The sequence below is a fragment of the Cervus elaphus genome, chromosome 1 (assembly GCF_910594005.1).
Source record: "Cervus elaphus chromosome 1, mCerEla1.1, whole genome shotgun sequence".
In the NCBI taxonomy this organism is placed as follows: Eukaryota; Metazoa; Chordata; class Mammalia; order Artiodactyla; family Cervidae; genus Cervus; species Cervus elaphus.
This window is the reverse complement of record NC_057815.1, coordinates 87892137-87906051: the sequence shown is the minus strand read 5'-3', so window position 1 is coordinate 87906051 and position 13915 is coordinate 87892137. Positions and strand designations below refer to the sequence as shown.

Genomic DNA, 13915 nt, shown 5'->3' with positions numbered 1-13915 from the left:
TGTGTGTGTGTCTGTGTCTCTCTGTGTCTGTGTCTGTGTCTGTGTGTGTCTGTGTGTCTGTGTGTCTGTGTGTGTGTCGGTGTGTGTCTGTGTATGTGTGTGTGTGTCGGTGTGTGTCTGTGTGTATGTGTCTGTGTGTCTGTCTGTGTGTGTGCACGTGCCTGAAGGTAGCTATGCTGTGCTGTGTGGTGCTTACTCACTCAGTGGCGTCTGACTCTTTGCAGCCCCATAGACTAGCCCACCAGGCTCCTCTGTCCAGGCAAGAACACTGGAGTGGGTAGCCACTCCCTTCTCCAGGGGAGCTTCCCGACCCAGGGATCGAACCTGGGTCTTCTGCACTGCAGGCAGATTCTTCACCATCTGAGCCACCAGGGAAGCCAGGACATACTGAGAGAGACTGAAGCAATTGTTATAAAATGTTAGCAACAGGTGAAGCTAGATGCAGGGGGCGTGGCTATTGGTCATACAATTCTTATGCTTTCGTAGAGTTTGAAATTTCAGAATAAAGAGTTAATAGAAATCAGCAAATAGGCATGAAACACACTTGCTCAGATTCTCAAACACACAGAGAAGCCAGACCTGCTTCAAATGTGCCTTCTTCCCTTCCTGGACCAGCCCGTTACTCTTCTCTTCCCTTCTCTGAGCCCTGCCCACCCCCAAGCCCGGTCAGACCTGCCTGCCTCCCCTGACATCTTGCACTGTTGCAACCACCTGCTCACACTTCATCTCTCCCATCAACCCCGGGGTTTTCAGACTCTGTTCTGGAGGGCGTGTCACAAGCCTTCGCACACCCAATCTTAAGTTTTAAAATAAATCTCCACTTTATGATGGAAGCCAAAATGGAAAACCCTGAAACCCCTGCTTCTCCCCAGAACAGTAGGAGTCTGGCAGGCGGAGAGACTAGCTGATAGCCGGGGAGCGATCCTACCACACGGCGTCCTCTTTAAAAGGAGCCCTGGGAAGTCTCCCACCCAGGATCCACCCAGAGAAGCAGACCTCCTTGGGAGCTACCTGGGACTTCTCCCGCTATGGCCAGAAAGCACTGGTAGCCAAGTCAGCTTGCCTCTTCCCAGTGGCCGCCAAATTCGGAGCCTCTATAGCTAAAAGTGCATACACAGGTCATTATGGTATGCATTTTTAGCCTCATTCCTGGCTCCATTTAGGATCTCCACCCTTGTTTTTCTTTCTTCTGTCTCTCCCAGTTTTAATATGCTATCGTGTTATATTTTATACATCCTGCTAGGCTGCCCTAAATCCCTTCTGGAACCAGACTGGGCCTCAGTGAAACATTTAAATAGAAACCCTGTGCTGGACTCCTCTTTCTTCTGCCTCTTTCCCAAACCACATGGCTGCCTGGTACTCCCCAGGCACCTCACGCCTGCAAGCATCGTCTCCGGCCTGTGTAGTGTCTGAGGGCAGCCTGGCAAGCCTGGCAGTGATTTATGGAGTCTGTAATTTCCAGGGAGATGAGAAAGTAGAGGAAGGGGCATTTCTCTTCTAAACACCCAGAAGTGAATGCAAAACTCCTTCCGAGGGACTTCCTGGTGGCGCGGTGGATGGGAGCCCACCCACGGTGCAGAGGTCATAGGTTTGATCCCTGGTCCGGGAGGCTCCCGCATACTGCAGAGCACCTGGGCCCATGTGCCACAGCTACCGAGTCCCGGCTCTGGCGCCCACGAGCCACAACTGCTGAGCCTGTGTTCTGCAACTACTGAAGCCCACGCACCCTAGGAGCCCACACGCCAAGACTACTGAGCCCGCGTGCTGCAACTGCTGAAGCCTGGGCACCTCGAGTCGGCGCTACACAACAAGAGACGCCACCACAATGAGGCCAGCACACTGCCGCAAAGCGCGTGCTCCCAGCAACCAGGGAAAGCCTGAAGGCAGCAACGAAGACCCAGTGCGGCCGAAAAGTAACAAATAAAACTCCTTCCGAGGAGGTCAGGCCTTGAAGGAGAGATAGAAAGTCGAGATGGCCATTTGGTTCATCTCAGTCTGGGCCCCATCCCTGCATCACATTGTAGGCAATGCGACCAGCTTGCCTCCATGCTGAGGGGAGAAGGAGAGGAACCTAGTACTGGGGCCGGAAGGATGAGTGGAAGAAAGTCAACCGCGGCCAGGAGGCAGGAATAGGGCAGACAAGTAAGGGAGGTGGAAAGGACCAGGAGGCTGAATGAGAGAGTGGGCTCTAGAGTCAGACTGCTTAGGTTCGAATCTCAGCTGTGTGCGGAATGACTCCTCCTCTCCAGGCCTCAGATTTCTCAGCAGAGTAATGGATAGACTAACACCTGCTTCACAGGGGCATCACTAGGATCAGATAGGATCACGCTGTGAAGTGTCGAGCACAGAGCCAGATATGTAGTACGTGTTCAATAAACATAAACGGCTACGCTTATCTGAGAGCACCACCATTGCTTCCACTGAGACTCTACATACTGAGTTATGGAAGGAAATGAGTTCTGTTGGATGGAGGCCAGGGCCTTGGAAGGCAGGCAGAAGGTCAAGAACAGGCAAGATCAAGTATGGCTTTGGGACAGGATCTGACACATGAATGCAGTTTATTCAGGAAGTGGGGCTTCTAGATCCTGGTCCAAAATTGGGGCCGTGGTTCAGGCCATTTGTCCTTTTCTCGCACCATTCAGCCAACCCATCATTTGAGCAAGCTGTTCCTCATTCCTGCTTTGCCCCAGCTGAGGCCCCAGTTGAGAACACGCACGTGCACACACACACAGACACACAGACACACACAGAGGCACTGTTCAAGCCATTTTGTACTTCTGTTCTCTCCAGGCCTTCAACACCTCTCATGTCCCTGCATCACAAAAGTCAAAGTCTCAGTGTGGTACAGTGACCTCCAGCCACACCATCCCTACACCCACGCCCCTGGCACAGCTCAGAGGCCCTTGGAAGGAATCTCCAAGGGAGCAACATAGCTGCCTCTGGCCACGCCCCTGAACTGCAGGCCATGCCCACCCTTGACAGGTAGAGCTGGTCTAGGACCAGGCTGCAAACTCCAGATCTTCCTATTCTCCCTTTTCTCCAGACCCCAGACCCACGCCTGGCCCTGAACCTGGGGAAGATGCCTGCTTTAGAGATTCCAAGCTTGCCTGGCTGGGCTATCCCAGGAGTAGACTTTGGTGGGAAAGAAAGGGATCCCCCTATCCCTTCTCTGGGTATGAGATTTTCTCCCCTGAGACTTTTCCACAGGCTGAGAAGGCATCGGCCTCCTCTACTGAACTCCTACCCATCTTTCAAAACCCACCCCCAATTTGCCAGCCAAAACCAGCTCCTCTTCTCCCCGCCCCTCCTGTCTACCGCAGCACCAGGACCATCAGCAACACTCTGGGTCGGGAACAGGCCTCCTCCCCTCTCGTCTACCTTGGCCCCTGCTCCCTGTCGCTGGACCACAGACTCCGTAAGAACAGAGCGCAAACGTCGTGCATTTCTATTACCTCTAGAACTTCCTGTGAAGGACCCAGTACATGGGAGTTGCTCTATGAGGCTAAATTGAATTGAATTACATAACCACATATCTTCCCACGAAGGAACTCCTTAAAGCCCATCTCCTTAAAACTCTTAAAACTCCTTAAAGCCCCAGGCATCACAGAAGGAGGCTATCTTTGCAGGAACCCAAGGTCTGCCAGGTACTACCTACAGGAGTTGGGGGGTCGCTTACTGAACCTCTTCAGTCCCAGTACCCTCATCAAGAAGGACAGCCACCTCCACCTGCGGGACTATTTTGAGGAAGAATGTGGTAAACACCAGGCATATAATAATTGCTCAATTAGCAGCTAGACTTTGCAAACAAGCCTATCATTCTTGGGGGCTTCCCCTCCTCACCTCCCACTCACACCTCAATCCACAGCAATGTGGCTTCCACCCGTGCAACTGTCCCTGCCAAGGACACCAGGACCTGTGCGCCCCCCGAGCCAATGGGCTCTCAAGCCTCAAGCTTCTCGCCCTCTGCAGCACTGATCCCTCTGCCCATCCCTTCCCAGGGCTTCGGCTGCGTAAGTTTATACATTTGGCTTTCCCCCCTTGGCTGCAGACCCACACACACCCATGTGCCTCGGGACAGCTCCACCTGGGCATCTCGTGGGCACCTCCAGCTCTCCCCACCCCAGCCTGAACTCACCTTCTCCTCTGTCTCAGGCTACCTCTCCCCACCTCTCCACACACTTTAGCAGCCATCCCCTCCAAAACACATAAGCTCACTGGATTAGAGTCCCACTACTGCTATAACAAATGGCCACAAACACAATGGCTTAAAATAACACAAGTGTATTGTCTTGCTTTTCTGGAAGTAAGGAATCCTAAAATCAGGTGTTGGCAGGGCTGAGTGTTTTTCAAAAGGCATGAGGGAAGAATCGTTTCCGAGTCTTTCCTAGTTTCTGGAGGTGCCTGCATGCCTTGGCTCCTGGCTCCTTCCCTATCTTCATGGCCAGCAGGACAGCATCTTCCAGTGTTTTCTTTCTGACTCTGCCTCTCCTGCCCTCCTCTTATAAAGATGCTTGCAACTGCACTGGTACTACCCATGTACCCCAAGATAATTTCTCCATCTCAAAATCCTTAACTTGATCACATGTTCAGTCCCTTTTACCATATAAGATAACACAACCACGGGTTCCAGGGAGGGACCTGGCCATCTCTGGAGAATCATCATTTGATCAACTATAGTTAACTCCCTTCATCAGCTCCAAAGCTCTAAGACAGTCCTCCAGGGGCAGAAAAAAACATTGATCTACCTCTTTTCCACATCAAATGTCTCCATGTGAACCTTCTCAGGTAACATAAAAGCTTACCTATTATGCCTATCTCTATATTCAGCAGGACTTCCTCCACTGGGTTTCTTAAGGAAGTTAAAGTCTCATTAACAAACTCCTGTAGGGACTTCCATGGTGATCCAATGGATAAGAATCCTTCTACCAATGCCGGGAACATAGGTTCGATCCCTGGCCCAGGAAGATCCGACATGCCACTAGCAACTAAGCCCGTGTGCCACAGCTATTGAAGCCAATGCACCTAGAGCCTGTGTTCCATGAGTCAACCCCAAGGAGAAGCCTGCACATCACAACTAGAGAACAGCCCTCGCTCGCCACAACTAGAGAAAGCCCACATGCACCAGTGAAGACCCAACACAGTCAAAAATAAATTAATTAACTTAAAATACAATCAAGGAAACCTAAGTAAAGTTAACCTGTGTCTGAGACTTAGAAGCCAACTCAGATGCATTTGTCTGAATAAAGGTCACCCCATTTTAAAAAATACAAAAACCTCCTTAACCCCAGTCTTCCCATAGCCATCACCCTTCCTATGTCTCTCCCCCACTTCTTACTTCTCATCAAACTTCTGAAAGGTGACTAAACCAGTCACCTCCATTCTAATGAGGTTCTTATTTCATTACTCTTCAGGATTTCTCAACCCTGATCTATTGACAACTGAGGCCACACCACTCTTTGTTGTAAGAGGCTGCCCTGTGCGTTATCAAAGGTTTAGCAGCATCCCTGGCTTCCCCAGTAGCTCAGACAGTAAAGAATCTGCCTGCAATGCAGGAGACCCAGGTTAGATCCCGGAGTTGGGAAAATCCCTTGGAGAAGGAAATGGCAATCCACTCCAGTATTCTTGCCTGGAGAATCCCATGAACAGAGAAGCCCGGTGGGCTACAGTCCATGGGGTTGCAGAGAGTCAGACACGACTGAGTGACTTTCACTTTCACTGGCCTCTTCCTTCTAGATCCCAAGTTGTGATGGCCAAAAAATGTCTCCAGACATTTCCAATTATCCCAGAAAGGGGGCAGGAGGTATAAATTACCCCAGGTTGGCAACCATGGTCTTATAGTATCAGCTCTTGCTAAAATCACCAGTGACTTCCCCAGCACTAAGTCCAGTGGGTACTTTTGAGCCCTCTTCTCACTTGGCTTCTCAGCCCAGGTGGACACTGTTGGATATTCCAGCCATCCCACCTCTCAGGCGGCTCTTGCTGTGTCTCCCATGCAGGATCAAGCTCCCCTTCTGGACCGTTCACTGGTGAAGTTACTCAAAGCTTAGTCCGTAGGCTTCTCCACCTCCCACTCAGCCGGTTCTCCCTGGGCACTGCCCTCCAGCCCTCTGGCCCCACTGACCGCGTAGGCACAGGTGACTCATGAAGTGACACTTCCAGACCTCCTTTCCAAGATCCCAACCCATAATCTAACTTCCTAGTTGATATCACCAATATTACCACTTGGATATGTTGACATCACTCCAAGCTCAACAAGCCCTCAAACCAAAATCAGGATCTTCCCCTCAACCCAGTCTCCTTTTGGCGGTCCCCATTTCTCACAGAAAGACACCATTCCTGACCTGGAGGCAGAAGAACAGAAGAACAGAAATCTCCCTTACCTTTGAAATATTCACAAAGCAGTTCATTTGTCTCTATGTCTCTGCCCCGCCCAAGCCCAAGCTTCCACCATCGCCGACTTAGAGAATGACCACAGCCCTCTGACTGGGGTGCAGACGCTCATTCTTACATTTATTTATTTTTTGGCCACACTGCTCAATATGTGGGATCTTACTTCCCTGACCCAGGGATTGAACTCAGGCCCCCTGCATTGGAAGGCAGAATCTTAACCATTGGACCACCAGAGAAGTCCCCCGGATGTCCATTCTTGACCAGTGCCTCTACCCCATCGGTTCTCCAGCCTGCAGTCGAACTCACCTTTTTAAAACATAAATGAAAGTTCCTCATTGTTCTTAAAATAGAGAACAAAAGTCCCAATTTGGCCTGCTAGGATCTATATGACCATGTCTGTCTCTTCCAGACCCCTGGGTTTCCTGCACTCCAAGCACAGTGACCTCCCAAGTGAGCAAACGTACCATGCTCTCTCCTGCCACAGGACCATTGCTCATGTTGCTGCATCCATCTTGACAGTCCTCACAATCATCACCTGGTAGGAATTCTCTTCCTTCAATCACAGATCAGCCATAAGGAAGCCTTTCCTGACTTCTGGCCACATCTAATCCCTTTGTTGATCACTTTTCTCCTAGCCTCCCCATCTCTTCATTACCTTTCAGAGTCATCATTTTACATTTACTTATCTTATTCCTTAATTCATTCCATCTTCCCATAGTGAACTCTATGAAGGGAGCACTGATGTCTGATCTGGTCCACCATTGTGTCCCCAGAGTCAGCCCAGTATTTGGAACAAAGGAGACTCTCATAAATGGTTAAGGAATGATTTTCCTACTTGTCCCATGTCCCCCATCTCTGTCCAAGTTTGATGCCTGAAATTCACCTTTGATCAGCTTTCCTTTCAAATCTGAAAGTCCCTCTTCTTCATCTTCACATCCTGTCCATCAACAAATCTTAGGAATTCTCCCCTTTAAATCTCTCTCAAACATCTCCACCTCTAGCACCTGAGTTTAAGCTGCTATCTTTCCTTATATGAATCTTCACTCCAGCCTTTTACCCAGAATCCCACTTCTCCATTCTGCAACCTTCCAGGTCACACTTCTGTCTGAAATGTTCGGATGGCTTACCTGGCCCGCAGGATGAAGGATGCACTTTCATGGCCTATGAAACACAGCATATCTGGTCCCCATCTCCCTCCCCGGCCTATTCTCGCCTCTCTGCCTCTCAGGCTCACTGCTGCTGTCCTACCAGACTTCTTGGGGTCCCTCTCTCTCAGCTCTTCTGTCTACAGGGAGCAATTTTTCATCCCCCTTTGACTAACTGCTACTCATTCTTTGAGTCTCAGACCAGAGGAAATCTTGCCCAAACCCCTCAAGTAGGCCAAGAACAATAACAGCAATAGCTGATATTCACTGCATGCTTGCTAGAGGCGAGCACAATTCTAAGAACTTTGCAGCATCGATGCATTTCATCTTCACCATCAGCTATGATTATCCTGTCACAGAGAGGTTCAATGACTGGTCCAAGGTCACGTTAGATAGTAACTAGCAAACCAGGCTAACACAATGAACTCGGGCTCCAGGCCCCAAATTCCAGAGCATTGTGAACGCTGCCATCTCCCTGTGTCCCCAGAGCATCTTGTGTTCTCCCTTAAGCCACAACTGTCACGTGTGAATGTATCTGTTCACTGCCTACCCTCCCCACCAGACGATCCACTCCCTGAGGGCAGGGACTGTGCCTGTCTTGTTGGAGGCTTTACCTCTAGCTCTGGACTTTACTGCTTTTTTAGCTGAATGTCATGCTCTGCATCCCCACAACCCCCAGCCCCAGGTCATCCACTCCAGAGGAGGGCTTGGGTAAAGCCTTTGTAAATGTCACATAGTGGTCCTCCAGACACACACAGGAGGATTCAGGGAGAAATCGCCCCACCACTGATTCTGCTGACTGCTGACAGAGGTGGCTCCTCTGAATGGCCCTCAGACACCAAGGGTCACAGGGGCAAAGGGCCGGCAAGATCCATCATCCACTTGCCCAGCAGTGATGGCAGAAAAGCTCTGGGGCCAGGCCGGGCCAGCATATGGCGCCCCCTGCTGGTTTCTGTTTGCATTCCCGGCACGCTTTACCGAGGCACAGCCCAGGAGACACTCACCAGCCAGGAGAAGAAGCCAGCTGATTTGTCCTGGGTGGAGATCTGCCCCTCATAGGGGCCGAAGATGCGGCCCTTGGGGATGACCTCATTTATGCAACGCACGTCATTCTCCCCACTGGCTTCCTTGACCACCTCCAGGCCCTGGGGGATGGTGAGGGCGGCCCGGTCTGGGATGCCCACGGGCACCGGCGTGTCAGACACAAACACTGGGGGACCGTGGTTCGGGCACTCATCCACAAAGTACTCCTGGCAGGACTCACAGACTGGAGGGGCGGAAAGAGGAAAGAGAGCTTCAGTTGTTGCAGGGAGAGCCCCCCATGGAGGCTGAGGGGCCGATGAGAAACCCACCCCGAGGACGGTGTAGACCAGTGGAACGCGCACAGCACGAGGCTCACGAGTCCCAGCCCTGGCCCCACCCCAGCAGCCACAGGCCCCTGAGTCTTCAGCAGCGATACCCCGCTCCCCTCCCTGGCGACTCAAGGGACACACCTGCCAATGCCAAGGAAGCCACTAGCCCCCTTTGCTTCAAATCTGAAAAAACAGAAGAAAGGTCATGACTGGAGTCAGATGGGTGTGCATCTGTGAGCCGGGGGAGCTGAGCCAGGAGGTCCTTAACCCTCACCAAACCTCAGGGTCCTCCCCTGGAGAATGAGACCTCAGCGGCTAAGGGTGAGGATGTACTGAGGCCTGGACCTGTGTTGCTACACACAATAGGTGAGGGCCTCGCATCAGAGTTGCCTCTGCAAATCCCCCAAGCAGAGATGGGGTGGGGGGTGGGGGTGACGGTCGGTGTGATCAGGAAGAGCCCCAAGCTCCACTTACACCAGAAGTCCACTTGCTGGAAGCTTTTGGGCATGATGAGGTCACGTTTTCCCTTCAGTTTCCTGGGCTCCACTTCCATGACTGAGGGGTCTGGTCTCCTAGAGCTGGCCAGGACAGGGGCCAGTAGAGAAAGCACAAAGCCATCAGAGTGAGAGGCTGGTGGGCAGAGAAGCCGAGAACTTGGCCAGAAGGCCACGAGGATGGGGCGGGTGGAGGAACCCCAGCCAGCCTGCTTGTCTGATGCAGCAGACAGTAGAAAGATAGGGGTCCTGAGACCTGGGTTCGGGCCTTCTTGGGCCACTGCTTGGGTTTTTCTAGAGCCCGTGCCCACCCCTGGTCCTAGGAGTTGCCCAGAGCAGGGCAACTTCCCAGGGTCTCCAATCAACCCAGCCAGGCGATGCCCCCCTCTCCCTCGCCTGTCCCCACACTGGGGCCTCACCAGGGCTGGCCATACTCCTGGTCCCGGAGCGGTGAGCAGACCTCCGTCTTCACCACCGTCACCATCTCCCCCACCGCCGCCTTGGTCTGCGCCAAGCACTCCTTCATGTTCTCAGTCATTCTGTCCTGGGGGGCGAAGGCGGGACCGGCAGAGGAAGAGGATCAAAGAGACAGGGGAAGAGGGGTGAGTGGCGAGAGGGCAAAGCGGGGGTCCCATGGAGTCTGGTTACCCTCCCTGCCATCCCTAGAGGAAGCGCTTAAGAACACAGACAACAAAAACAGCTGTAGCCGGGCCAAGAGGAAATGCCATTTCTACCCGGGCTGGTCCTGGGGACGACTGGAGCCACCAGCCCCATGGGGTCAGGGGCCGGGAGGCGCTCAGGCCAGGAGGCAGGGCTGCGAAGCACAGCCTGGACCCCAAGCCCAGAGGCAAAGGGTATGAGGGACCCATAGGAGCCTCCGCACAAAACTTTGCAACGGGGGGGGAACAGGGGCGGGATCCGCTCAAGTCCACCGGGGGCCAAAGCGGGGCAGGCAGATGAAACGGGCCCTGAGCGCCTGGCTGCAGAGCCCCTCACCCAGGGCTGCCAGGGAATGCAGCCGGGCTCGCTTTGCCAGCTCAGAGCAGGTACAGGCGGGGCCTGGTGGGGGGCGGGGGGTCCCCGCGTGGGCGGCCCTGGCTCCAAGCCCCACCCAGCTCTCTCTAGGGCAGTCTCCCTAGCCCGCAGCTTACCGCCCTCCTCCACCACCGCGCTGGGCTTCAGCCCCTCCCTTGGCACCCCAGGGTCCTCATGCCAAGCCCGGGGACACTCTTCGGGTCAGGGCAGCGCTCAGCTCGGGCTGCGAGCGCGCTCGGCCCCGGGACTGGGCGAGCAGCGTGTGTGACTCACTACCCGGGGCCCCGCTGGCCACACCCCTGCTCCTCTGCTAATCAGCCCCCTGCTCCCCACCGGGGCCCCAAAGCCGCCGGCAGCGGGGAGGGGTGTGGGGAGACGTGCCGGCCTGCCCCCTTCTCCGAGCCGGCGGGGACGTGTTGGGGGGGGAGGGCGCGGGCGGCCCGGGTCCGGCCGAACCGCCCCGCCCTAGCCTCCCCCCCCCACTCCCGGTCCCCCGGGCACCCCCGCCCCCGGAGCTCGCGGGTCGTCCCGGCCGCGGGTCCAGCGGGGAAAGTGTGAGATGCCGCGATCCGGCCTGCGCGGCGCACCGGCCGGGCGCAGGGGCGGCGCTGGGGACCGGGAAGGGCGCGGGCTCGCCCTCCGCCCCCTCTCACCAACCTTCGCGGCGGGGCGCTCCCGGGCCGGCCCGGCCCTGCCCGGCGCCCGCCCCCCGCCCGCCCGCCGGGCCCGGCATTCCTTGCGGGGGCATGTGGCTTCTTGCCGGCCCCGGGGGCACGTAGCTGGCTGGCGGCCGGGAGGGGGACGCGCGGGGAGCGGGAGGAAGCGGGCGCCCGGGAGGGGGGCCCCCGCCCGGGAGGGATTCCAGCCCCTCCCGCGGGGCTCGGCCCCTACGCGGGCCGCGGGGCGCCGGGCGGGGCGTCTGGGGAGGATGAGAGCGCTGGGGAGGCTAGGCCCCGTGGCCCGCCGCGGGTCCCCCTGGGTCCCCCCACCCCGCCACCCCCAGCCTCCGCAGTCCACTCGGCATGGCCTACGGCGCGGCTAGAGCGACACCGACACTCAAGTTGCCAGCCACGCACCGCAAGCCCGCCCCTTCCCCACCTGCGCGGCCTCGGGTGGCGACCCGCACCCGCGAAGGGCCTCGTGCCAGGATCTTGGCTGGCCAACCAAATGGCTCCCAGCCTCCAGTGATGCTGGCAGGGGTTCGGGGGGGTGGGGGTGGTGGTGGGGTGGTCACTGAGGCAGGAACCTGGGGCTGGAAGTTTGTCAACTGACTCCCCAAGGTCACACAAGCCATTCCTGGTGACGTCCTCACTGGAGTCTGGGGCCTCCCCTGAGTAAATTGGAAACAGGAGGACCCCCAAAGGTAAGCGTCTTGTCTGGACTAGTTCACTTCCATGCCACACCCTCAGCCCAGTCTTCTTCCAGAAGGATCATTGGAATCACCAACCCCGGGTGGGTTCTGGACTCGGCCTATAGGTCCAAGGCGGACCCATTGGGTGGACCCAATGGAATTTTAAGGGATCCCTGAAAATTCTGAAGGAGATGGGAATACCAGGCCACCTGACCTGCCTCTTGAGAAACCTGTATGCAGGTCAGGAAGCAACAGTTAGAACTGGACATGGACCAACCAGACTGGTTCCAAATAGGAAAAGGAGTACGTCAAGGCTGTATATTGTCATCCTGCTTATTTAACTTATATGCAGAGTACATCATGAGAAACGCTGGGCTGGAAGAAGCGCAAGCTGGAATCAAGATTGCTGGGAGAAATATCAATAACCTCAGATATGCAGATAACACCACCTTTATGGCAGAAAGTGTAGAGGAACTAAAAAGCCTCTTGATGAAAGTGAAAGAGGAGAGTGAAAAAGTTGGCTTAAAGCTCAACATTCAGAAAACTAAGATCATGGCATCTGGTCCCATCACTTCATGGGAAATAGATGGGGAAACAGTGGAAACAGTGTCAGTTATTTTTTGGGGCTCCAAAATCACTGCAGATGGTGACTGCAGCCATGAAATTAAAAGACGCTTACTCCTTGGAAGGAAAGTTATGACCAACCTAGATAACATATTAAAAAGCAGACATTAAAAAGCAAACATTACTTTGCCAACAAAGGTCCGTCTAGTCAAGGCTATGGTTTTTCCAGTGGTCATGTATGGATGTGAGAGTTGGACTATAAAGAAAGCTGAGCACTGAAGAATTGATGCTTTTGAACTGTGGTGTTGGAGAAGACTCTTGAGAGTCCCTTGGACTGCAAGGAGATCCAACCAGTCCATCCTAAAGGAGATCAGTCCTGGGTATTCATTGGAAGGACTGATGCTGAAGCTGAAACTACAATACTTTGGCCACCTCATGTGAAGAGTTGACTCACTGGAAAAGACCCTGATGCTGGGAGGGATTGGGGGTGGGAGGAGAAGGGGACGACAGAGGATGAGATGGCTGGATGGCATCACCGACTCGATGGATCTGAGTTTGAGTAAATTCTGGGAGTTGGTGATGGACAGGGAGGCCTGGCGTGCTGCGATTCATGGAGTTGCAAAGTCGGACACCACTGAGCGACTGAACTAAACTGAACTGAACTGAACACCCCTGCTGTGAGGCGCACTTCTCAACTGGATGGACAACATTCACACACAACACATTCTGAGCCAGTTAGGCTAGCGTTTAGGAGTCTGGGTCCCCAGCATCCACTGCCTGTGTTCAAACCTCTGTGACTGGCTCTGGGACCCTGGGCAGGTGTTAAGGACTCAATGTTCTTCATTGTGCCTGTATTTGGAGATAGGGCCTGTGAGGAGGTGATAAAGTTTAAATGCGACCATAATGATGGGGCCCCAATCTAATAGGGTTGGTGCCCTTTAAGAAGAGGAAGAGACACCAGAGTGCTCTTCCTCTGACTCCCTCCTGCTCTCTCTCTGCATCAGGTAAGGGCAGTGGGAAGGTAACTGTCTGCAAGCCAAGAAGAGAGCCTTCACCAGGAACCAAATGAGCCAGCACCTAGATCTTGGACTTCCCAGCCTCCTGAACCGTGAGAAATAGATGTTTGCTGTTTAAGACACCCAGTTTATGACATTTTGTTATGACAACCCAAGCTAAGACAGTGGGTTTTCTAACTTCTCTGTGCTCCCATTTCTTCATCGGGAAAATGTGGCAAGTATTAAGTTCTATCACAGACATCTCTGGGTTAAATGGATGGAGATGAAATTGGAGGGATCTGGTCACCATCTCTGCGCATCAACTGAAGCAAGCGCGTTGGGCAGGTGGGTATGAGTGATGTTATGAAGGAGTGGCTTTGAATTCTCTCCATTTGATTGGATTTAAGCCAGTCATTTGCAAACTCTAGCACTCTATTAGGAACTGACTGGTGGGGACCATTTTGCATCGAGCTTTCCTGTTCTAGCCCCTCTGCCTACCCCCAGCTACACCTGTATGCCATCCTCAACTTGTACACCACCCTCCACCTGTCCCCCATGCTCCACCTTGCCAGGGAGCCTGTGAACTTGC

The 13915-nt window shown here is 54.1% G+C and overlaps 1 protein-coding gene across 5 annotated transcripts in view; it reads right to left on the bottom strand.

The window, feature by feature from the left end:
• The window catches only part of PRDM11 (PR/SET domain 11), a 94365-nt gene that overhangs the window by 48335 nt on the left and 32115 nt on the right, over positions 1-13915 (bottom strand). For 2 of the 5 annotated variants that reach the window (XM_043910078.1, XM_043910103.1), the window contains exons 1-4: positions 10533-11047; positions 9801-9925; positions 9362-9465; positions 8540-8802 (exon numbers count right to left, since the gene is read on the bottom strand). In XM_043910078.1, coding sequence (XP_043766013.1) covers positions 8540-8802; positions 9362-9465; positions 9801-9919 — 486 coding nt within the window. In that variant the 5' untranslated portion in view covers positions 9920-9925; positions 10533-11047. Of the gene's footprint in view, positions 1-8539; positions 8803-9361; positions 9466-9800; positions 9926-10532; positions 11048-11073; positions 11246-13915 lie in introns of those variants that run through there. The other 3 variants (XM_043910086.1, XM_043910111.1, XM_043910096.1) reach the window with 3 other exon arrangements.